Raw genomic sequence first — 22,642 nt, 5'->3', positions numbered from 1 at the left:
ATGTGGAGGTCAAAAAAAAAATCCAAAATTTTCCTCTCACTTTTCTAAGTTCTTCTAGATGGGCTAATAATCAAATTAACATGAGACAGATTAATAGGAGAAAGTGTCCACAATTTATTATGAATGTATATGAGGGAATGAAATAAGAATATGAGACCCAAGGAGGCATTGGACAGTTGAGGCTTGTATTCTAGACAAAGGGGAGGGAGGCAGGGGTCTGGGATTTCAAAAGAAAAGCAGGCAATTTACAGGTAGATGAGAAAAAGCAAACACGTAAAAAAATTCTTTCTGGGCCACCCAGAAACAACGAGACACAGAGGGAAATCCAAAAAAGAGGCCTTGCTAGATTGCTCCCTGTCTACCGTATTTAGTTTATATTATGTTGCCAAGGTGGTGCTCCTTTTCTTTAAGTAGATTTTTCTATATGAAATTTTTTAGGCAGGTAAGGGGAGAAGGTCAAATATTCTTTCTGAGTCTTTTGCTTCTTAATAATCAGTTTAAAATCAATATCCCAAAAGGCATATTTTATAATAGCAAAACTTTGGTCCCCTTCCAAAACGTACACTCAGAAAGCTTATATAACTTATTTATGGTCACATAAGTATGTGGGAGAACCAGGATTCCATCCTGGATTTGCCCAGCCTAAGTCCTGTATTCTTTAAGACTTCCCACACTACAAATTTTCAGGTGACCCTACAGTATTTTCTTTAGAGCAGTCTTTATATATAGGGTTCATGGAGAATGTCACATAGAAGTAAAGAGGAATTAAATGACATTTCATGTTCTCTTTCAAATATATAATTGAATTTGGTGAAAGTCGATCTTAGCAACTAATTTTTTTTTTTTGGGGGGGGGGTTACCAGATTCCATAGAAAGATGGAAAATCTAAGTTAAGAGACAAATTTAGTCTATGGCCATGCCACCCTGAATGTGCCTCTTCTCAGAAGCTAAGCAGGGTTGGGCATGCTTAGTACTTGTAATGGGAGACCACCTAGGAAGACTGGTCCTGTAGGCTTTAAAAAAATATATATATATATATCACTATATATGTATATAAAATAGAAATAAATTTAACAGTAAACATAGTGTACTTGTGTTTATGAGTAAGCATATTGATTTGTGAAAGTGTTTTATTCTTAAGTACAATTTTTATGTATTTAAAAATAATCTTTACCACATCTCCTTGTTCATCATTATTTTATGACTTAAAAATGCTTCATTTTAAAATCTTTCTCCTTTAATGAGTAGGCTGTAGAAAAAATATTTGTACTTTAGTTACATAAAAGAAAAGCAATTTAAATTTATACCATAGGCCTACTTGATTAATTTGCTTTTTTCTGCTTATTACATCCTCTGAATATCTACAACATATAGTACTTTAAAGAATTTGCTATTGTCTTGTGTGTTCTGTTTTTTAATTTGAGTTTACAAAAAGTCAGAGTTTATAAAATATATTTCTCTTGTTTTGCAAAGTAATAATCATATAATTGGTGGTCAAGTTTTGCTGTTTGACTCATGGATACAGAGAACAAACTGATGGTTATCAGATGGGAGGGGTTTTGGTGGGGCTGGGTGAACAAAGTGAGGGGATTAAGAAGTACAAATCTGGTAGTTAGAATATTCATGGGGATGTAAAGTACAGCATAGGGAATATAGTTAATAATATTGTAATAACTGTGTGTGGTTCCAGATAGGTACTAGACTTATGGGAAGGATCACTTTTAAATTGTATAAATGTCTAACCATTATGTTGTACACCTGAAACTAATATAATATTGAATGTCAACTGTAATTAACAGATAAAAATTTTAAAAAATTGTTCCTGTTTTTTGGTCTAGATGATTAGCATGATCTTTGAAGGCAATTAGGTGATAGTATGCCAAGAGTCCCGTGAGGGCAGAGCCTATATCTCATTCATCTTTGTACACACTAGGCTATGACAGTACTTGGCACATAGTAGCAATTTAAACCCTGGGAAACCCTTTATGTGAGAACTGTGAGATTAAGAATATTCAAAGCAACATTATCATAATATACCCAACTGGAAGCCACCCAAATGGCCACCAAGATTAGAGTAGTGAAATATATTGTGGTATAGTCATACAATGAAATACTGCAGAGTAGTGAAAATAAACGGATCACAGCTCCTTTCATCAACATGATGAATCAAACAAATTTTAATTTAAAAAGTTGAATACAGAACTATCCCATTTTATACGGTTTTAAAATGCTAAATTAAAATATTATTCATTGATATATACATAGATGGTAAACTGCGAGTAAAAGCAAGGTAGTGGTTATTGCTGGTTAATAGAGAACATGGAGAAAGGATTTGCAAGAAGCCTGAAGGAGTCTTTTAAAGTACTGGTAGTGCTAACCTGGGTGGTGGGTACACGGGTGTTAATTCGATTTGATAATTTATAACTTATACATATATTATATAATTTCTGTACCAATTCAATATTTAATTAAAATAAAAAACAGAAAGAAATAAATGATAATATTTGAATAAACTCTTTGGGATCATGGCATGCAAACAATATTTAGCTGAGGAAAATTCCCCTCTTCTCCATTGCATAGCTTATAATGGTGCTTTTCTAAAATGGGAAAGTTCTAAGCAGATTGAAAATGATAAATGTGAAAATAAACCACAAGGTGGCATCCTAGTCTCATGTGTCTCATTTGAACACATTTAATCTAAGCAACCCATACTTACCTGGGAAATGTTGAGTATAATTAAAATCTAGAGTTTTTTGTATTTATAGGGAATGGCAGATGATTTTTTTTTTAGCTTCCCCTCATTTTATCAGTTATGCTTACTTTGACTTGATGTATACTCTGCTATTAGATTAAAGTTTGGGGGAAGCAATTCAAATAAATTCAATACAACAAGTACGCAGGTCCAGCATGCGACATTTATTCATTCATTCCTCATCCAGTCACACATTCATGTATTCATTTAATGAATGTCCACTAATATTTGCTGAGCTTCCCTTCTGTATAAAACAGGGCAAAGAGGCCTTGGAGACTTACTGGTGAGCAGAACCTAGTCACTATCATTTGCTTTTCTTTCAGTGTAGTGAAGGAGACATCAGATGGCAATCATGTAATCACCAATGTGAATTGCAACTGACAAATTCTGTGAAGGAGAAGCATGTGGTTCACAAAGTTCCATAATAAGGTTTGAACCAGTTGGAAATGTCATATATATTGAGATCTGAAAAATGAAGATGTGTCGCGTAGGGAAAAGGGAAAAAAAAGAACATCTGTAGTAGAAGGAATACGGGCAAAGGCTTTGTAGCATTAGAGAGTTAGGAGAATGCCAGGGGTCGAAGGAAAGCAGGATGGCTGGATGGCAAGTCAGAGATAGCAGAGGAAGGTGAAGAGATGCCTACAAGGTAGGCAGGGGACAGATCATGCATGGCCTTGTAGCTTGAGGTGAAGAATTTTGCTTTCATATTAAGAGCTTCGGGGAGCCACAGAAAGGAGGGTGGGCACAGCCGCAGCTGGAGTCTATGCCCAGCCATTGGTGAGTCAGCAGTTTTATCAGTATATATGAAAGATTCTGCTTTAAGTGCTCGATCTTATTTTGGATCATAACTCTGTTTGCCTATGTGTGGGGCTTTTTGATAATGAAGGGCATCATTTAAAGATAGTGTTATAATTTCAATCTCAGCCATATTCATTAGATTAAGTTTTTTCCTTTTAAAGAAATATGACTCCATCGTATATATTTTGGATCAGACTACAAACCATTGCTCATGAAGACCAGAAACAAAGCATGCTATCCTAAATAAAACAAAAACAAAAAGAGGGAAAGATTTATTTAGCTCATCTATAACAAAATAAAGGCTTTTGGCACCTAAAATATAAAAGGCATGAAAGAAAATGTTTATTCTATGGTCACATCTTAGAAAGAACCACAAACGTTAGGTGATCTGGTTCCATGATTACAGGAAAGATTATCTAACTTAGCTGGGCCTCGGTTTTTTTCATCTACAAAATGAACCATTGGTTTAGGCTATGTTCTTCTAACTCTGAAATTCCATGAATCTGTAAATAGATTCATTGAAAACATGTCATGCAACTGATTTAATGTAACGAGAGCAGGTGTTGGGGGACTACCTTGGTACATACTTGAATAAAGGTGAATAAAACAATGAGACTTATTTTGGATCTTAAAACATTTTCAGTGAACTAGATTGGAATAAGCTACATTATTATTTATTAATAGTGTCATATGTGCCAAGTCTTTTGAAGATTATCTCATTTAATCCTCAGAAAATCCTCATGAGATAGGTGTTCTTTTTTTCATTAAAACTTATCTTTAATAGTAAAAGTTGTAAACTAAATTTCAACAAAAGGATAAATCGATCAATTATTCCACATTAACTCAATGAACTATTTATACAATCATTCAAATAGTACTTATATTTTACAGACACAGATGTTGTTTTTTAATCTTATTTTACTAATTGGAAAAACAAAGCTTATACAGATTCAGTAATTTGTCCAAAGTCGAACGTTAATACATCTTAAGTTGTATACAGATATATCTGATTTCAGAACTCGTTCTTTCAGTCATTATTGTATTTACTATATTCACTGAAGAATTGAGATTTTTTAAAAAATGGCTTGTATATTAAATAGAGTAGAAATAAATTCACTAGGATTATAAATATGGATTTTAAGTTTTTTCTAAGTGGTCTGTTGAATAAGTATCAAGAATTTCAATAAGCTCTTGCTTCTTAAACAAAACTGCTTAACAGACTTGACTAATTAAACATGCATAATCTTGGATATGGCCATGAAGTTGCACTATCAGTAAGTAAACCTCCATATTAATATGACTTTACTGCATCAGTAGAGAATACTGAGGGGGCTAAAAAAGATTCTTTTCCTCTCACCTTTTAAGTTCTTCTAGCTGGGCTAATAATCAGATTAACAGAAACATGAAAGGAGGATTGTACAGTTTATTATGGACATACATGCTGGGGGTGTCATAAGCTATGAGACCCGAAACACAGTGAGCAGTTGAGGTTTGTTTATACGCCATTATGAACAAAGGAGAAAGGGGACATAGGTCTGAGATTTAGAAGGAAATAGGCAATTTACAGGTAGCTGAGAAAGAGCAGAACATACATGGCAGGCAAATTATTACTGGGCAACCCAGAAACAATGGGACACTGTGGGGGGAGTAGATCTAGCTACTGGACTCCTGCCTGGAATCATCTAACACTCTAAGGTGAATACATTAAGTTTCCCTTTCTGGAGCAGGCCTTTCCATTTGAATCAGTTAGGCAGGAAAGTGGGAGAGTTAAAGATTCTTTTGGGGTCTTTTTATTTCTTAACAACCAACTTAAAATCAATATCCCAAAAGCCACAGTTTTGTTGTAGCAAAAATTTGATCCCCTTTAATACTCTTACAGAATTCTAACTTCTAAGCTATATAGTTAAAAAGAATAATTACACAAAAGACTTTCACCACTTCTGTCACTGTGTCATATCCTGAAGACAAACTGGTGAACTTCGTTTCTCCTTTTTTTTTCAAGCTCCTGATACCCAGAGCAAGGAAGCTGCCTGCCGGACTTTGGTATTTGAAGAAATGGCTAAATGTATCTATATTGAGTTATGGCTCCTGTGTTGTTTTGTCTGTGGCTCCTGCTCTTGGGCATGCTATGGGTTTGATGGTCACATCAAAGAAGCAGCTCTGTTGTGAGAACTGGTCAGAGTAGGTCAGATAATTCATGGATTTACTACTGAGCCCCGTTCCCATGATAGTTATGGTTGGGAGGCACATGGTGTTTAAGTCTGTTCTCTTTGGGCAGCACATATGCCTTCAGTCTGCTAATGATTCAGCAATAATGAACTCATAGATTTCTTTTACTTACCTTTGAAAGGGGGCACAATGGCCCATCGAGCCTCCTTTACTAGAGCTGTAAAGGATATTTGTTACCATAGGCAACACTTGAGCACTGAGCTTGGCAGTATCTTCATCTGACGGCCACCAGTCTGTATGTGGGTTTTGATGATGTTACCACACCCCACTATCTGTGTACTATGTTATGCATGTATTTCTGCTCTTAGAAATATGTCAAAATAATAAAATAAACTTAACAATGGCTGATTGTGAGACAAAAACTGACTGGCTTAGTTCCTGTTTAGGAGGTGGCTTGTGACTGTGACATATATGACAAGAGTAAAATATAGTCTACGTGCCCCTCTGTTTTGCCCTCCTGATTGAAAACACAGCTCTATCATCTTGCCAGATGCCAAAGGAAGGCTATTTAAAGCAGCTATGCTGGGACAGACTGGCTAGGACATGGGAAGAGGCCAGCCATTGCTAGTCCAAGAGAATGTCTACACAAACTTAGTTACATGAAGCTCCAGCATTATTGTTTGTGGGGGAAAAAATTTTTTTTAGGTTCCCTATAATTAAGGAAAAAGTTTAAAAAGAAGTGAAGAAAGATCTAGGAAGCTGAGTTTTACACTATGGTAAATAATATTCAGTTTGATAGCTACAACTGGGAAAGAAGGGGTTAACTCAATTACTCAATTTACTAGCAATTTTAAATTTATCACCCCATTTGTTTAAGTGAAACATTATGAATAATAAACATTCTTTGCAAAATACTTTTTCTTCCATATGAGAAAATGTGACTCTGTTTTCACCCAATAAAAACACAAACTTATTATGGTGCAAACTTAATGAAAGAAACTTTAGGTTAGCTTGCCAAAGATACTCAACCTCTTTCTATCCCTTAAAGAAAAGTTTATAAAGTATTCTATTACATGCATATACCATTTCATATGCATGCATCTCTTAATTCCCACAGACTAAGAGAATGACAAAAGGTTGAGGAAACAGAAAATTCAGCTCTCAGAAGACTAAGAATTAAGACACATTTAAATGTCTCTAGACTTTTGAAAAATTATACACATATAAACTGTTAACTGCTATAGGAAACATGCTTAACTCTAGCCTGGAGTTTAGGTTAATTAAAAAGTCCTTCCTGAGAATGAGAATTATGAAAGTGAATGGGTTACTGGGCAGGTCTTCATAGACCAAATAAAGAATGTTATTTTATGACATGATGGACCAGGAATGTATAAGCATTCAATATAATCCAGCAGTCTCCCCTCAAAAAAAAAAAATCTATCTTTTATATCCAATGGAAGACTGAGATTTTTTTTCAAGCTCAATTTACTCAAATATCTAGTCTTAATACTTCACCATTTTGGTTCACAGATTAGATAAGGTAGCTATGACCTGCTTGAAAGTTGAAGGTTAAAATTAGATAATTGTCAAAATAATTTTTAATTTTTTTTATGTTGTAAAATAAAGTAGAGTTGTTCTTTTTTCATCCTATATTAAAAGGGTGATTTGGTAGAGGATTTTATACTAATACTACAGATAGATTTACCCTTGTTATTAGTTCAAAGTGATCCCAGATTGAAATATTCTTGGTTAGTCTAAATGAGCCTTACACCAAAATAGCACTATCTAAAGCCATAGCCTAGAGGTCAAAGTATGGGTTTAAGAATCGGACAGGCCAGGGTTACATAATAGCTCAACCTGTTATGTGTAACCTTGGACAATTAACCTCTTATTCTCCAATTCCTAATATGTAAAGATGATGATACTATGTATTCTATATGAGTTATGAGGCTTAAATGAGACACCGTATTTCGAACACTTAGCATAGAGAACAATGGGACAGTATTAGCTGTTAGTATTACATTTTATTTTACTTTTTGGATCTGTAACTTACAGTGGGTGCTGGTTTTGTCAGTTAAACAGGATGACCCGATTCCCTGACCAACCCCATCCCTGTGAAGTTAGAAGTGAAGGAGAAAGTGCCACCTGGTTACCTAGGGAACCATTTCTCATATGACTCTGATCCCTCATACAAGATTGTCTATGGAAGCTAGAGAGCTTGTCTTCTTTTAAAGACCTTCTGAGTTCAAAAACTTATCCTTTCAAAAATATGATCTATAGTCACAGTTTATGATGTCATATTGGCAATAATGCTTTGTCGTAGCTGCTGAAACATTCACAACCTCAGTTATTGCTTAGATCTTAAAAGAATTACAAGGAAAGTCAAATCCCATTCTTCAGTGAAAGATCAGCTAAGATTAGTCCCACTGGGCAATAAAAACATTAAAATCTTAAAAAATACATTTATATTTATATCATTAAACTTATAAAGTCAATCCAGATTCTGATTTGACTAGGACTCTATCCTGATGAGATATTTTTAAAGTAAGCTAAATCAGCCACATTTCAATCTATGTACATCTCTAGCTATGGATTTTAAAAATCACATTCAAGAATACAAGATTATGTTATAGTATTCTCAAATCCAAGATACTTTTTTTTTTTTTCATTTACATTCTGGAAATTGGGATATCTTATGATCAATGTGTAAAGTCACATTGTGGTTTTTTTTTTTTTTTTCATAAAAACTGACCTTAAACCAATAGTACATCTTGCAATTGATGGAATCCTAGACTTATAAAAACATGGAATTCTAAAATCATCTTGCTTTGTGTTGATGTCACCTAAGGTGATTACTCTTATATTGCTAACTTAATTAATGGCAAAAGGAGCAAGTTGAATATATAAAGAAGAGAATTCAGAAAGCTTCATTATGATTAATACAGATGTACATGTGGATCATAGAGCTGTCACTCACATTACTATTTGGACATTTTCATGTTTCAACACCACTTTAAAAGCCCTGCAGAGTTCAAGATCAAAAAGCCTATCAAACAGTTCTCAAAACCCCTTTCCTCACCTTTGGGGCATGGATCTCTTCTGAGGGTCCCTGGGAAAGGTAAGGTGTCAGCTATACCTTTCACTGTCAGGTGGTAGGATCACACTTTCATGTGTTACTACATACCATTTGAAACGTGACATATACAGCACAGTGCTGGGTACACAGCTATTACTCAATACATACCTCATGGCTCACGAATGTGAAATACAAAACTGTACTAATGAGGCATACATATAGCTTTTAACATTTGGGGAAGATTGAATTTCTAAAAATTTCTCTTTTTCTCTCCCCATCCTTTTTTCCTCTACCCAAAATCCTGAGTTAATTTTGCAACTAACTTTTACACATATAAAAACCACCAATAAATCAAATCCTAACATTCATTTTCCCTTGAAATATAAAAAACAAATTGTTTTGCCATGTTGGTAGCAATATGAAAATCACCACACCTAAAGGTAGAACACCACTTTCACAAAACATTTGACAGAGATGGAAAACTCAATGGTAAAGTTAACAGAACAAATGAAATGTAATGTTAAAAGTTGATAATGTGAAACATTGACTGAGGATCAATTAATTTTAAATGACTAAAATTACTGACAATGATTATATTTAGGAACACTGACAACCCCTAACAACTATGTGGCAAGTTGGTTTGTAAATATTTTAATCAATTAAACTGAAAAATAATACCACATGTGTACCTGGGAAGAAGAAAAATGTCAGGGGGAAAAAGAGAGAAAAGGAGGAAAGAAGGTGTATTATCTTAATATTGAATTAAAATTAAAAAAAATTCTGATCTGTAAAATGGTTTACATTCCAAAAAAGAAGTTTGTTAAATGCTGACATTATAATAGGCACAGAATCAGCTATTAGATCCTAAATAAAAATGATTGCTATGCCAATTGACCACGAATCATGATTAAAAAGCAAACTTCAAATACTATTAATCCATTTTCTTATTTGCTACCTAATTCCATCAGAGCTAACAGATATAATAACCACAGAGCTTCAGAAAGGAGGAACAAGGTGATATTTTTGTTCATTTTTTTTTTACCCACTTCCAGACAGAACAAATTAAATAAACTATATGCTTGATTTTTCAAAACTAATTTAAGAAGCTTCCCAGTTTTACCTTTGAGCATAATTTATATGCGTAATAAAAATATTCACTTTTATTCTTTTCATATGTTTGGCCCATTAGCTCCAGGAACTGTGAAATAGCTTCTTTCAGCCTTCACTGAAGGAGTGATATCTGTGTAATCTGTACAGTTTCAAAATAAATTTTCATTGAGGTAGGTACAGAGAATTTATCATCAGGAGGTGTGATATATATATATATATATAGATTATGTTACCTTTAAAAACACTCTACAGATATTTGAGTTACAAAATATATGGCACATTCTTGCTTATTAGCCTATGTTCAGTATACTATTATTTAGATATCCTGTATTTGCACTTTTCCAAGAACCATGGTTAAGAATAAAGGCAGAGGAAACTGATCACTTCCTGCCTCCAAATAATGTCATATCTACCTATGCTTAGTTGATTTATAAGCTTAGATAAATGCTATTTTCAAGCCAGCTGTGAATTACATCAAATGACTTTGAAAGAGAAAAAGAAAAGCCATGGCTAAACTTGTTAGTGAAGGAAGGTCTTGCTTGAAATGCATAACAACTTTCCATTCTGCAAAGCAACTCATCCACATAAAAATAGTCAAGAAGGACTTCATTTAATTAGCGATATGTAGACTTTTGCATAGAAAAGGTTACAAAATAATGCAAAAAAGACTAGGTACAGTAATTTTAAAACAAATATTTAAAGGTATAATTTTCCATAATGTTTAACATTTTCATGTTTATTGCTTTCTCCACACAGCAGAGAAATGAAGTGCATAACAATACATGCTGTGTCATTATCTTTCAAACAAAATCTCCGTGCTTAATTTCAACGTATTAAGAGATTATTTTGTCATTAAACAAAATAACAAAACAAAATCAAAACACCTTTATGTAGCACTAGTCTAGGCATGGACAAAAATAACTTATATACATCCCATTGCATACATTCATCTTGATTTGGGGTCAAAGGCAATTGTGAGCTTTACAAAGAGCTTTTAAAAACCGTGGTTCTTCTCTTCCCAATGCTCTCTCCCTGTCTCATTACCTCCAGAAATGGAATTTCTTCCAAAAAGGTGACAAGAATAGACAGTACTCATTATCAGGACAAAATGAAGAGGATACATATGTAAAACAGTCCAAATAAAACTGAATATATTAATCTTTTACAAACTGGAGTTTTCAGGTTGGCATGAATCAAACAGCCTCTGTGGGCAAGTGTTCCTAGGTGCACTCTCTAAATGTGCAGTTTATATAAAGAAGCACCATGTTTTGAGCCATGAAAAAAAAAAGTGCCTGGGGGTTTACAGACAGGGCAGAAATACTTGTTAATCTGAGCACTGATGAAATAATTGCTTATACCAATGCATTACTGAATGTCACCACTTGGCAAGTCTGTAAAAAGAAAGCAAATTAAGATAAAATTAGGTCTTTCGATTTGAAAATTATTTTCAGCAATCCTTTTGGCCAATAAAATCCTGTTAGTTTCAAATGAGTACTTTTGTCTGGAATTGTACATCTGCCGCCTAACAGGACACTTCTGCCCCTTTCCTTTCTTAATCTAACCACTATGCTCTTCTTTATTTGTGTAGTGTCATATGTTCAGGAAAAAAACTTTACTAGCTCAGGCACTTATGAAACACAAATATATATTTTTTTTCCATCTAGTTTCAAGAGAATTCAATGAGGGCATTTTTCTTCTCTAATTCAGAGACATACTGATGCACTGTTGGATGGTACAGTCTACATATTTTCCAGGAAAATTCTAAACGGAAACAAGTGTGAAGTTTTCAAAAGTTGCTGATGTCAGTTACCAAGCTGCCTTAAAAAGAGGAAAAAAAAAAGATAATACCACATTTCCGAGTTGTGAGGTTTGTGTCTCAAATAGATTTATTGTTCCTTTGTGGATCTGTAGACATCTGTATGGCTACCTTCAGGGTGCAGAGAGGTTTTAAGCTGACTCTGAAATGAAGGACATTCTGTTACTATTGCAAGAAGTTCAGTGAAAACTTAAAAAGCGCCCACTTCTGTCCCCCAGGGTCGGTAAGGTTTACTGTTTGTTCCACTGCTTGTCTGCTGGGGACTGGGAGTGGCCGATACCGATAAAGGTGGACTGATGGCTGTGGCGGCTGCCACGGCTGCAGCTGCGTTTGGAGGGAGCATGGGGAAGGCCCCTGCGAAGGACAGTGGGAAGCTGTGCGCCGCTGCGGTGGCTGCTGCTGCAGCCGCATGAACAGTGGCTGAGAGGGACAAGAGAGAAGTGGAGAGGGGTGGCACGCATGGGGCAACGCTGCCCGTCGACGGCATCCGGAGGGCAGAATCTGCGTGGGCAAAGGTGGCTGTAAGGAGAGCAGAGCCATGGGCAGGAGGCACTTCCGAAGTTGTGGAGAGGCGACAAGGCGTCGACTCCGAGGCGTGGAGTCCGTTAGGTTGGAGCAGGGCTGCGGGGAGATGGTGGAAGGCCGCCGCCCAGTGGTGCGGATGTAGCGGGTGGTGGTGGTGTGCCAGGGAAGACGTCATTGCTGCCGCCTCCCGCTGCGAGGCACACGTGCTGAGATGAGAAACCAGTCGCACCCGCAGTGGATCCGAGGAGTCCAGGCCTTCCACCGAGCTCAGGTACCTTGCCACTTCCGTTAAGCACTCTCGGAATCCAATGCTCATGAAGTCCATGGCAAGAGCATGTGCGTCAAAGTAGCCTACAAGGGTGTTTGAGCAGAGTCGGGGGCCAGGAGAGAGAGCGAGAGAAAAAAATGATCCAATTACTGAGTAACCACCATGTTCTATTCCATCTTTCAGAAGATTTAAGTAGAATGACGACCCTTTCTGAAAACATGGCCAGCTATTTATGGTTGTAATTTTTGTAGAAGTTAAGAAAGTGTACTTTGCAATTCACATGTGTGACAACTCTGGCACACATATACTACAGTTGTTCTTGCAACCAAATAGCACCAGCGGGGGGAAAAATTAAGAACATCCTCATTTCAAACACTTCCAGAAAAAAAAAAATGATGTCTCTCTTTCTGTAGTGTGAATAATGAAATTCCTAGTAAACTTTTTATCGGTAAAAGAGAGTTCCAGTCTCTCTGTCTCTGTCATACAAGTTAGAGATTAAAGGGCTTATCTGAAACATCCTAACTCTCTTGGCATTTATAACAGAGATGTGAAATTAATCTTAGCAGCCTTAGGACTTTCTAAAACAGGGAATTTTCTTGTAACAACACTTATTATATCTTAACAAATTCAAAAATGCTCCTTGACTCATAGTGGGTTTTTTATCAACAAAGTAAAAACATCTTATCATCACTTTGTATGAAAAAATTTAACAAAAACAAAATGATTAAAAAATTTTGGGGTTCTCAGTTTGAAGATCTTATTTTTCTATTAGGCAATATAAGGCTGGTTTACTGATATAACGTTATTATAACTTATAGTTTTCCTGAAGATTAAATGTATTTTTTTCATTGGTTAATTTTTTTTTGGCATCCCCCAAGAAAAAAATGTTCGTTAACTGTGTCAGTGTATATGCATTCATGCCTAAAGTTACTACCATAAAACTGTCTGGAGCTGGGTCATATTTATGAGAATCTATTTTTATCCAAAATTAATATGTTAGAATAGAGAAACAGTAATATCTGATTATTATCAGTGCCAAATTAGGGTATAATAATAATCAGACATTTGGGAAAATGTCACTATTTTGAATGAATGACCTCAGATTCTTTCTCGTTTGCAAGTATTTTTAACAATTTTCGAATTATAAGTTTAGTCTACTCCCTTTTGAAATGTGTGTAAACATAAATGAGAAATACCACACTCAAACAAGGTTATTTTCATGTAAGGCATTTACATTTATCTTTTCTTATGATTTTGCAGATCAAAGCATTGCCTACTTTATCACCTATTACTAATTAGACTATCTTATTCTGTAATCAAAGCACTTTGGAAAGCAGTAGTCACAATACTCAAAATCCTAAAGCTAGAATTCCAATGGAAATTTGGAAGTCAAAATGACATTTGGGGCAAAAAGATATACCATTAAAATGCAACAAAACAGCACAAAGATGATATAAGAGAATATCATGAAATGTGGACGATCAACAAAAATAGGTATCCTAGGACTTTGGCCTAGTTATCAGCAAAGTCCCTGGGATCAAGAGGAAAAACTCTTTCTAAAGCTGCGGCCTCCACTGAGGGATTTCATATGAGGGTCTGCAGGGTTCTCTGTGAGGGGTTTGCAGATTCTGACTTCCATGAGAGAAGGAAGGACGTGATCATCAGAGCAGAGAGAGTTCAGAAACCCAAAGGGATTTAGAAATTTAGGTTACTCTCCTAAGTCCTCTTTAGAAATTACTGTAAAGGATGAAACAGAATTTTCATGAGCAGGCATGAAATAACTAAAATTTGTAGTTAGCTATTTGTTGTTGTATATGGCTGAGTCCTCTGTTGTAGTTTAAGGAATATAAATTATGTAATTCCTATCCTGTTTGTGAATACAGAGGGAAATGATGAGCAGCTGTCTCTTATGAATGGATATTAGGCCAAAAATAATAGCACATGGGTCCATACCACATAGTCTGTGCCATCACTGTTCTACAGCTTTAAGTGAATAAACTCACAACGACTTTGTGAAGTAGACACTAGCAGTCTTCATTTTACAGGTGAAGAAATTGGGGCTCAGAAAGGGTTAGCAGTTTACTCAGTGTCACAGAGTTAATCCATGGCAGAGACAGGATAGGAAACCAGGTAACTCAACTGTAAAGTCCATGCTCTTCACCACTACACTATGAGGTCCCTATGGCAGTTGTGAATTTTGGACAATGGGAGCCTACACTGCCAGTCCCCCTTCCCCAAGGCCCACACATTCTCCTGCTCGATGATTTATCTAACAACCTGGCAGTCAGGCTACTTGTATGGAGCTTGCTCGGAAATGTCTGTACATAAACTATTCTGGGATGAATTTCAGAGTTGTTCAGGTAGCCAAGAATAGCAACTGAGATGGAACTTAGTTTTTATAACAGGGCATAAGAACAATATTACTCTTTTAGAAGTATAGCTCATGCCAAATATTTGAAACCCTGATAAGAATTCTTAGCCTTGTGGCTAGCAATACCAAGGGAGGCGGCATCATCAAGCAACGTCTCTTGCACCATTGCTAACTCAATAGGTCTCCCAAAATCCTGAAGTAGTAGGTGTAGAGACAGAATCATGGGGCTGGAGGGCCCTTTACTCCTCAGAGCACTAGAACAGGCTCCGCAGTGCAGTGGTGTACTTCTACCTCAGATCAAAGGTGAGGCAGTGGCCAAGATGGGTTAGATGCTTGGCTTTTAAGGTTTCATCCAGTCCTCTTCTCCATTACATAAGAATGTTTGCATCCTATGCCCATTCATTCAGGAAAGTTCCTTGAGAAGGTGTAACCAAGGGTAACTCACACCATGTGGGCTTCAATGTATGATGATCACCCCCCATCTGACACAGAGAAAGATTGGTGATGATTAGGGCTGTGTTTCACATGTCCTCAGCAGTATGGCCATAGAAGAGTTAAATACTGAAATACTTCCATTACCAGTTGGGAACTAGCTACTTCCCTCCAATGCCCTCTTTCTGCCTTGATCTATGACAAACTGTGACATTACGTAGTAAAAGGCTGACGCTGAGCACAGAGAAGCCTTCAGTGGGTAGGTGAAGCAGCACTTAGCAACTTGTGATACTCTGTCCTTTCCCAGCTGTCAAATATATTAAATAACACCCTTCGGTAAGATGAATAGTAAAGGCTTGCCTGAGGGTGAAAAAGATACAAAAGGGCAAAATCCAGTCTGAGTGATGTGTGAGAAACAGAACAGTGAAATCTGAATAAATATTATAGTTTTCAGGAGCTTGACTCTGTTTTTAGCATTAAGTGAGAGTCTGCCCAGATCTCCTGGACAATTGTTCCCTGAATCAGTATCTGGTATAGAGGACATCTCTCCAGGTCACTGGGCCCAGGGCACCTGTTTGCTCCAGTCTTCTCTTTGCAGGAATGACTACTCTGTTAACAGTTTCCAATAGAGATTCACTATCTGTACTTCAAATGTTCTGTCTAGTCTAAGTCCAAAACAAACCAAAATCTGAAAACAGCCATGAAAGTAATTCTAAAGTTACTTCTTTTGGGATAGCTGCATTAGAGTGAGTTTTAGATCTGGTTTAATGGGGGGTTAGGGAGAAGGGAAAGAAGAAAAAGATTGCCTCTAACCTCTTGTTTATGTTTGGATGTTTGTGTGTTTGTCTTTCTGTACAGATTCCAGCATGTGCTTCTAAAGTCCCAAACAAATCTCTGACCAGGCTGCTGTAAATGAAGCTTTACTCCCACAGTATTATGAAAGCAAACACAAGCCCAGGGTCAAGTGCTTCTTTTGTTCCAGAAGTTCTTTCCCACGAGTTCAATCCTGCCATTAGCATTGATTTCCATGGCTTTAATCTGAGACCTCCTATCTTAGCTTGTTAAAGAACTGTTCAACTATGACTTCCTTATAATCCTGGAGGGAAAAAATGAAAAACAGAAAGATGAAAAAGGGAGAAAAAAAATGAAGTCACCTACTTACCTTTACCCCCAGTTGCCTGAAGCATCTTCAAATGATCAACTGTCATTTGCAATATTTCAGCTTTTTCTAACTTTGCGGATCCCTGCATAAACAAATAATAAAGTCTTGTAAGTCCTATGGAAACTAATTTGAAACATTTTATACTGAATTTTCAATTTTCCCTCTCATTAAAATATTGTAAGTTTAATTTTTTCACATAAAAATCTGAATTCTGTCTGAATTTTACATGAAAGCACAAATTACTATGTAGCGCCAAATGACAGATATTTCCCTTCTTAACTTTTAAAAACTAAAAGACATAATACACAAATTTTTAATTATAAGAATAACTATGCTCCCAAGATCACTCCACCAAAAATATTACGATTGAGAAAATCTTAAATTTTGCATCCAATCAGTACTCTGGTTAATAATATACTTTATTACCTAATTATGTAGGACATACAACAGTCCTATATAGCGCTGGTCTAGAATATAACTCTGAAGGAAAAAAGAGATAAGATCTTAGCAAATTACTGCTGAAAGTAGATTTTTTAAAAATAGAAAATTCTAATAAGTCTTTAAGTAAGCAAAACCAAAAATAAAAAAAGGGGACTTTTAATGTTTTTTTTTCCCAATAATTACCAGCAGGTGTCACTGTGAATTCCAAGATCATAAACAAGAAGGCATAATTTACTATTTATCTAGTAAGCATCAGAAATGCTTAAGGATAGTTGAATCCTTTAAAATAGTTCTTAAAAAAACTGCCTTGAAAATATATTATGTGTCCCCTTTTTAAAACAAGGCAACCTCTAGAAACAAACTGAAATAAAAATGTGCCACCTTGAACTATCTCAGAGTGCTGTTGGTGTCTTTTAATTTCCTGAAAGAGCTAAATAATTAAATCAATATGTTTTTTTGAAGTTTACTTCAGGTTCCTATGCTTTACTTGTTTTGTGAAAATTATCAGCACCAGTACATGGTGAGAATGCCAGTTATTTAAACTGCTGGAAAGAACGCCCTTCTAATCATATTGTGACAGGGCCAGCTCACTAAGGGTTTGTAGCCAAGCTCGGCAAATGAGAAAGTCTGTGTTTATGGTAACTAAATGCCAAACAACCGACTTTTGCTTTTAAGTCTACATTTAAGAAAAAAATCTAACATACTAAGAAAAAAAAAATCACCAAACTGATTTTTCCTTAAAACTGTAGATATTTCAGGACTCAAAGTAAAACATCATTGATTACTGGTATTTTCATTTTCAGTCTATTATCATCGAAAATGCTACTAATCAAAACAATAACTTCCATATTATACTTATCTCATCAAAGAGTTTCAACTAATAGAATGGGTGGCTTTTTTTCTCTTAAAAATGTATAATCAATAACGCATTACATCTTGTACTTTTGTCAATGTTCTATTTTTCCATGAAGAAACAGTAGCTTCAGTGAAAGTGACTAATAACAAAACTGCAGCCTGGATAATTTCCAAGGGCTTTGTAGGGCTTGCTTTATAATGTTAGTGGTTCATGAAATAAACAACAAAATGAAATAAACAAACAACTGCTTCTTATGTTCTATTTGAATTAAATTGAAAGTATTTTCAACAAGGGTATGATGCCATATTCTTTGAAGGATGCTCTTAGAAATCTGTGCCATTAGCCATGGCAGCAGGAGGAGAAACAACTTTTCCAAAACGACTTATTTAGATATTTGGTTTCCTACTCTTTTAAAAGTATGCAGATTTTTTTTTTTTTTTTTTTTTTGTAAAGGAATAGTTGAATTCTGAAATGGGGCATATAGGTAGTTTGATTTTTACCGAACTTCCAAAAACATACTGTAAATTGAACATCATTCTGTTAACTCAGAGATTAAAAATGAAACCAAGTGGCTTGGTAAATAAATTTTTTAGTACTATTATTTAGAAAACAAAGTTAGAGATGTTACTTCCTAGACTTTGGTCATTTTTAAAATGAAAAGGTTACTTTCTTTTTTTTCTTTTTTTACTGTTTGAGACAAAAATGAAATTTCACATATATTATCTTTTTTTTTTTTTTTTTTTTTTTTTTTAAAGAATACCATATACAGCTCGGTTTTAAACAAAACCACTACTGGTCTTCATAGAAAGAACAGAGAAAGCATGAGCACTGTTACCCTTAAGGGGAAAATAAGCTCAAGAAAGGAAATGTTTTTCAACTTCACGATGGATTATGGTTTTAATAGTTTTGCCACAACAAAGCATTTTATTGAAATCACTGCTCTATGCCAGATCAGGGCACATACGCCATTATTTTAATGAAGTTTAATAAGAACCCACATTCCCAGATGAGAGAATCAGATTTTTTGAGCTTTTTAGTGGGGTGGTCAGGGGTGAGGGTAGCTTACTTGTTTTTCAAAAGCAGTTGGCACCAGTCGTCTTAACTCAGATAAACTGTTGTTTATCCGATCTCGACGTCTTTTCTCTATTATCTATCCCAAAGAAAGCAAAGCAACAAAAGTTTACTAATACATTAATAAAATTATTCGAAGTAGAAAAACAAAACTGTTATACATTAGGCTGGATTATATGAAATAAAAAGAAAAAAATCACATACCCCTCTCCTTTTCTTCCTTGCCATAATCTGAGATGTTGTTGTTGGAGAATTTGATCTAATCACAGAGCTAGTACTTTGCCTATAAAATAAAAAGAGTATGTCAGGTGCTATATTAACATAACAATTATTTCTTCTGGGTACTTAATGGTACCTATTAAATATTCAGAGTAGTTGCACAGTTCAGGTTTGTTATTTTATTCTTAATTCTTGCTTTACTCTTAACATAATTTGCTTTTAGCCCTTATATCTCTTTTTAGGTAAGAATTATACCTTTTAAAAAATTTTTAAGGAGTAATCCAGATGCCAAATCCACTGACGAAAACATCCCTAAACTTTTATTCCCAGTGAAATAATTATGGGTAGCGTGAAAAGTTAGATTATTAGTACTTCTTAGTTCCACTCATAAATGTTTCTTAAAAGTCAGCTAATATCTAATAGCATCATCCTCCTCAGTCCAGTCAGATACTCTGAACAAAGCAAAGTTATTTTAAAATAAAAGCCATGTTTAGCACCACTATCAAACAGATTCACAACCATCACATGTCAAACTGCTGTCACTAGATGCAATCTTTAAAATAAATAGAAGTTATTTTACTATTTCAAAACTTCAACTAGTCATATCTACAACTGAAAAAAGACAAATTTAATGTTTTGTATACTAATCTAAAAATGCCCCCATAATGTCACTGATAGAAAAATTCAAATTAGATCAACTTCTAGGTAAACAAACGTTTTGCTTTGACAATGAAATGTGGGTATCTTTGTGTCCTCAATATAAACTTAAACCTCTAGGAGCTGCAACTCATCTTGAGTTTCCTAATGAAAAGATATTTTATGTTGAAAGTTCAATCAAATCATTATTTTGTCACTTTGAATTTTTACCATTCTTTCTAGTTTGTATCTGTTACTCTTCATAATTCATGGATTCTATGCTTCTTTATGTTCTCAAATTCCCCGGGTTCCTGTTATTTGTTCTTTCATTTTAGAAATGTTTCAAACACCAGGTTCTTATTACCTCACCTTCTCACTTCTGGATCTTATTTCTGAATTAACTGTCTCCCTCATTCCCACCCCTTCTCAACTGGTTTCGCCTTTCACATAACATCTTCTGTTTTTCTGATCTCATTTTTTAAAGATGACACAACCTTTTAATTAGAAGGTACTTTGCAAATAATGTTTCCTGTAAATATCTTTGCTCTTGCTGAATTCAGACTTTGGTTTGTACATATTAAAATAATAGTATTAAAAGAAAAAAACTACTGAAAGTTTTTTAAAGGTAGGAAGAATTTTGCTCTTTGAGTGACAGCTGCAGATAAATAATTAAGGTGCTTGTGGGGATGCCAATTAGAAGCAATTATCATTTGACCTGCCTTGGCACTAAAATGCCTCGGTAATCTCCCTCTGTCACTGGAAAGTGGAGGTCTGGCTTCTGTGATCACGACCTAGATCTTTTCCAGACTTAAGAACAAGCAGTCAAAGAGATGATGCCCGAAAGGATCCTTACATCTGTCACTCACTCTCCCATCAGCCAAGTCACACACGGTCAACCTGGAAAGCTCAACCTACTTAGTCTTGACATCGCAAACTGCTTTAAGCTCCCCAGAAAGGAGGTTTTCTTTTTAGTCTTTTAAAAAATAAAATATCAATTTATTTTTCTTTTCGCCTGGCCCATTTTGAAAGTGCTCCCAAATACAGTTTCGATGGCGGGGGCGTCGCCCTTCGCCCGGACGTGGTTGTCCGCGCGCCCCACGCTGACAGCCGGGGACCCTCCCTCGCCAACTTCTGCACACTTTTCAGTCGCGTCCCTGGTCCTCTGCGCCCCACCCCTAAAGTAAAAACCATCCCTCGCCCCACCCAACGAACTCTCCACGAGCACCCCACTACTCAAAGTTTCTCGGGCAAAACTTTCCGAACTCCGTTAGGACGCCGCGGAGGGGAACCTCGGGATTTCCAAGGAGCCGCTCGTGCACAAAGCTCCCCAATGCCTTAGGCTCCGGGCAGCTCCCGCCGAGCCCGCGCTCACCCCGAGTAATTGTTCTCGCTTCCCACGTCGATGGTCTCGTCCATATCGCTCTCAGAGGTCGTCTCCTCGCATGGGCGCTTCATCGCGGCAAAGACGGCGCGGGTCGCAGCCGGGCCAGAGCCACGGACTCCGAGAGGCGCGCAGCGCCCACCCTGTCTGCCTCCTCCCTCCCTCACTGCACGGCCCAGGCAGGCGCGGCTCCGGCGGCGGCGCGGTCGGCTCCTCGCGGCTCTTTCCCACGCCGCAGCCCAGCTCCGCCGCAAGAGCAGGCGCCGGCCACGCCCCCCTGCGCGGGCGGGGTCACTTCATCCGCCTCCCGCGCGCTGGCCCCCACCGCCCCGGCGGGCACCGCCTCCTCGGGGCCAGCGTGGCCCGCGATTGGCTGGGGCGAAGGGGCGGGGCCGCGCTCGCCGAACCCGCCGCGAGGCTCCAGCCGAGGCGTGGGAACCCGGCCTCACACCTGGGGCCTGGGAGCTCGGCGCGGGCGGGGATCCGCAGCCGCGAGCGTGAGCGCGAGGCTATCTCTAGCTAGGGAGTCGGCAGACCAGGGCGCGGGCGCGGCGAGGGCGGGCCGGCGCGGGGCGGGCTGTTAGGCCTTGGGTTTTGGCTGTCCTTCGCATCCCGCCGTCTGCGGGTAAAGTTTCAGTCCTGTGTTTAAAGAATAACCCCAAGCGCGTGGCTGAATGTGAGCGAGCGTCTGTGACGTCGGGAGGCGCCGTGGCGAAACCGAGCCTCCCCACTCGGCTGTCCTTTGTCTGGACCAAAACTGCTGACTGGTTGACCCTGGCGGTCACATTTGCCCTCTGGGGTTTTTGAAAACTTTAAATCAAAGTTACTTTTCTACCTGGCAGCTCTCGAGGCTACTCCCGCGGCCTCTGGGCTGTGAACAGATAAGGACGTGAGTTTCCCCGACCAGGTACCTAACCGCTGGCGGTCGGAGGGTCTGAGAGGTTGGCCCCCACACGATTTTCGATTTGCTCTAAATCAGTTATTACCATATGGCCACTGGGGTTTGGACAGCTGATCCTGCTGGGCTGGAGTTGTGTCTATTCTGGTGGCAGGAAGGTCTAGAGCAATAATACGGATAATTCAGGACACAATATTAGCAGTTTTTCGAGTTTTTCGGGCTTGGATAATCCAGATAATTTCAATTTCCTACTCTCCCTGGTGTTTGCAGTCACTGCACTAGATTTAATTAGAATCCCAAACGTGAAAAAGATCACTCTTGGAAATTGAATTTGTTTTCTAAAGTTCGAATTCGTGTCCACCTTTTAGTGCACTGGACAAAGTGGATTGTAAAAAGTCTAGATGTGCTTTCAAAACATGTTTTCGAGCTTCCTCTTTCTCTCCGTGCTCTGGTATTTTTGAACCCGCTACGCCGATGTGCCTCGGCGAGGGCCGCGGCGGTCGCTTTGCTCTCTCGGGCGCCGTGGTACCGGGAGGTGGGCGGTGGGTTTGGTCGATGTCCAGCCGGAGACGCCAGTCGTTGCACCGGGACAGCTCCGTGCTTAGTGGAGAAAAGCCTTTGAGAAAGGGGCGTCTGCCAATCACCATCACTCTTCGCCACG

The 22,642-nt window shown here is 37.5% G+C and overlaps 1 protein-coding gene across 2 annotated transcripts; it reads right to left on the bottom strand.

Moving 5' to 3' along the window:
- Positions 1–7,424: 7,424 nt before the first annotated feature.
- HEY2 (hes related family bHLH transcription factor with YRPW motif 2) lies at positions 7,425–21,317 on the bottom strand. Of its 2 annotated transcripts, none has more exons than XM_016161352.2 (5): positions 21,075–21,286; positions 19,052–19,130; positions 18,843–18,926; positions 16,480–16,561; positions 7,425–12,627 (listed from the first exon to the last, which is right to left on the bottom strand). In XM_016161352.2, the coding sequence occupies exons 1-5, from the start codon at positions 21,155–21,157 to the stop codon at positions 11,912–11,914; spliced, it is 1,044 nt and encodes a 347-aa protein (XP_016016838.1). In that variant the 5' UTR covers positions 21,158–21,286; the 3' UTR covers positions 7,425–11,911. The 2 variants fall into 2 exon arrangements, with proteins under 2 accessions (XP_016016838.1, XP_016016839.1); XM_016161353.2 differs by having other exon boundaries at positions 11,774–12,597; positions 21,075–21,317.
- Between the last annotated feature and the right edge of the window lie 1,325 nt (positions 21,318–22,642).

Source organism: Rousettus aegyptiacus, unplaced genomic scaffold (genome assembly GCF_014176215.1).
Source record: "Rousettus aegyptiacus isolate mRouAeg1 unplaced genomic scaffold, mRouAeg1.p scaffold_m13_p_1, whole genome shotgun sequence".
NCBI lineage: Eukaryota > Metazoa > Chordata > Mammalia > Chiroptera > Pteropodidae > Rousettus > Rousettus aegyptiacus.
Note: the sequence above shows the minus strand (reverse complement) of the source record. Positions and strands in the feature narration are given on the sequence as shown.

Bases quoted from the DNA above. Each gene is read 5' to 3' on its own strand.
- HEY2 (XM_016161352.2), bottom strand. From the start codon at position 21,157: ATGAAGCGCCCATGCGAGGAGACGACCTCTGAGAGCGATATGGACGAG. The intron at 16,562-18,842 runs GTAAGCTACCCT...TTGTTTATGCAG, and splicing joins CAACTGCTTTTGAAAAACAA to GGATCCGCAAAGTTAGAAAA. The intron at 12,628-16,479 runs GTAAGTAGGTGA...CTCTCTCTCCTG, and splicing joins TCAGGCAACTGGGGGTAAAG to GCCCCCGACTCTGCTCAAAC.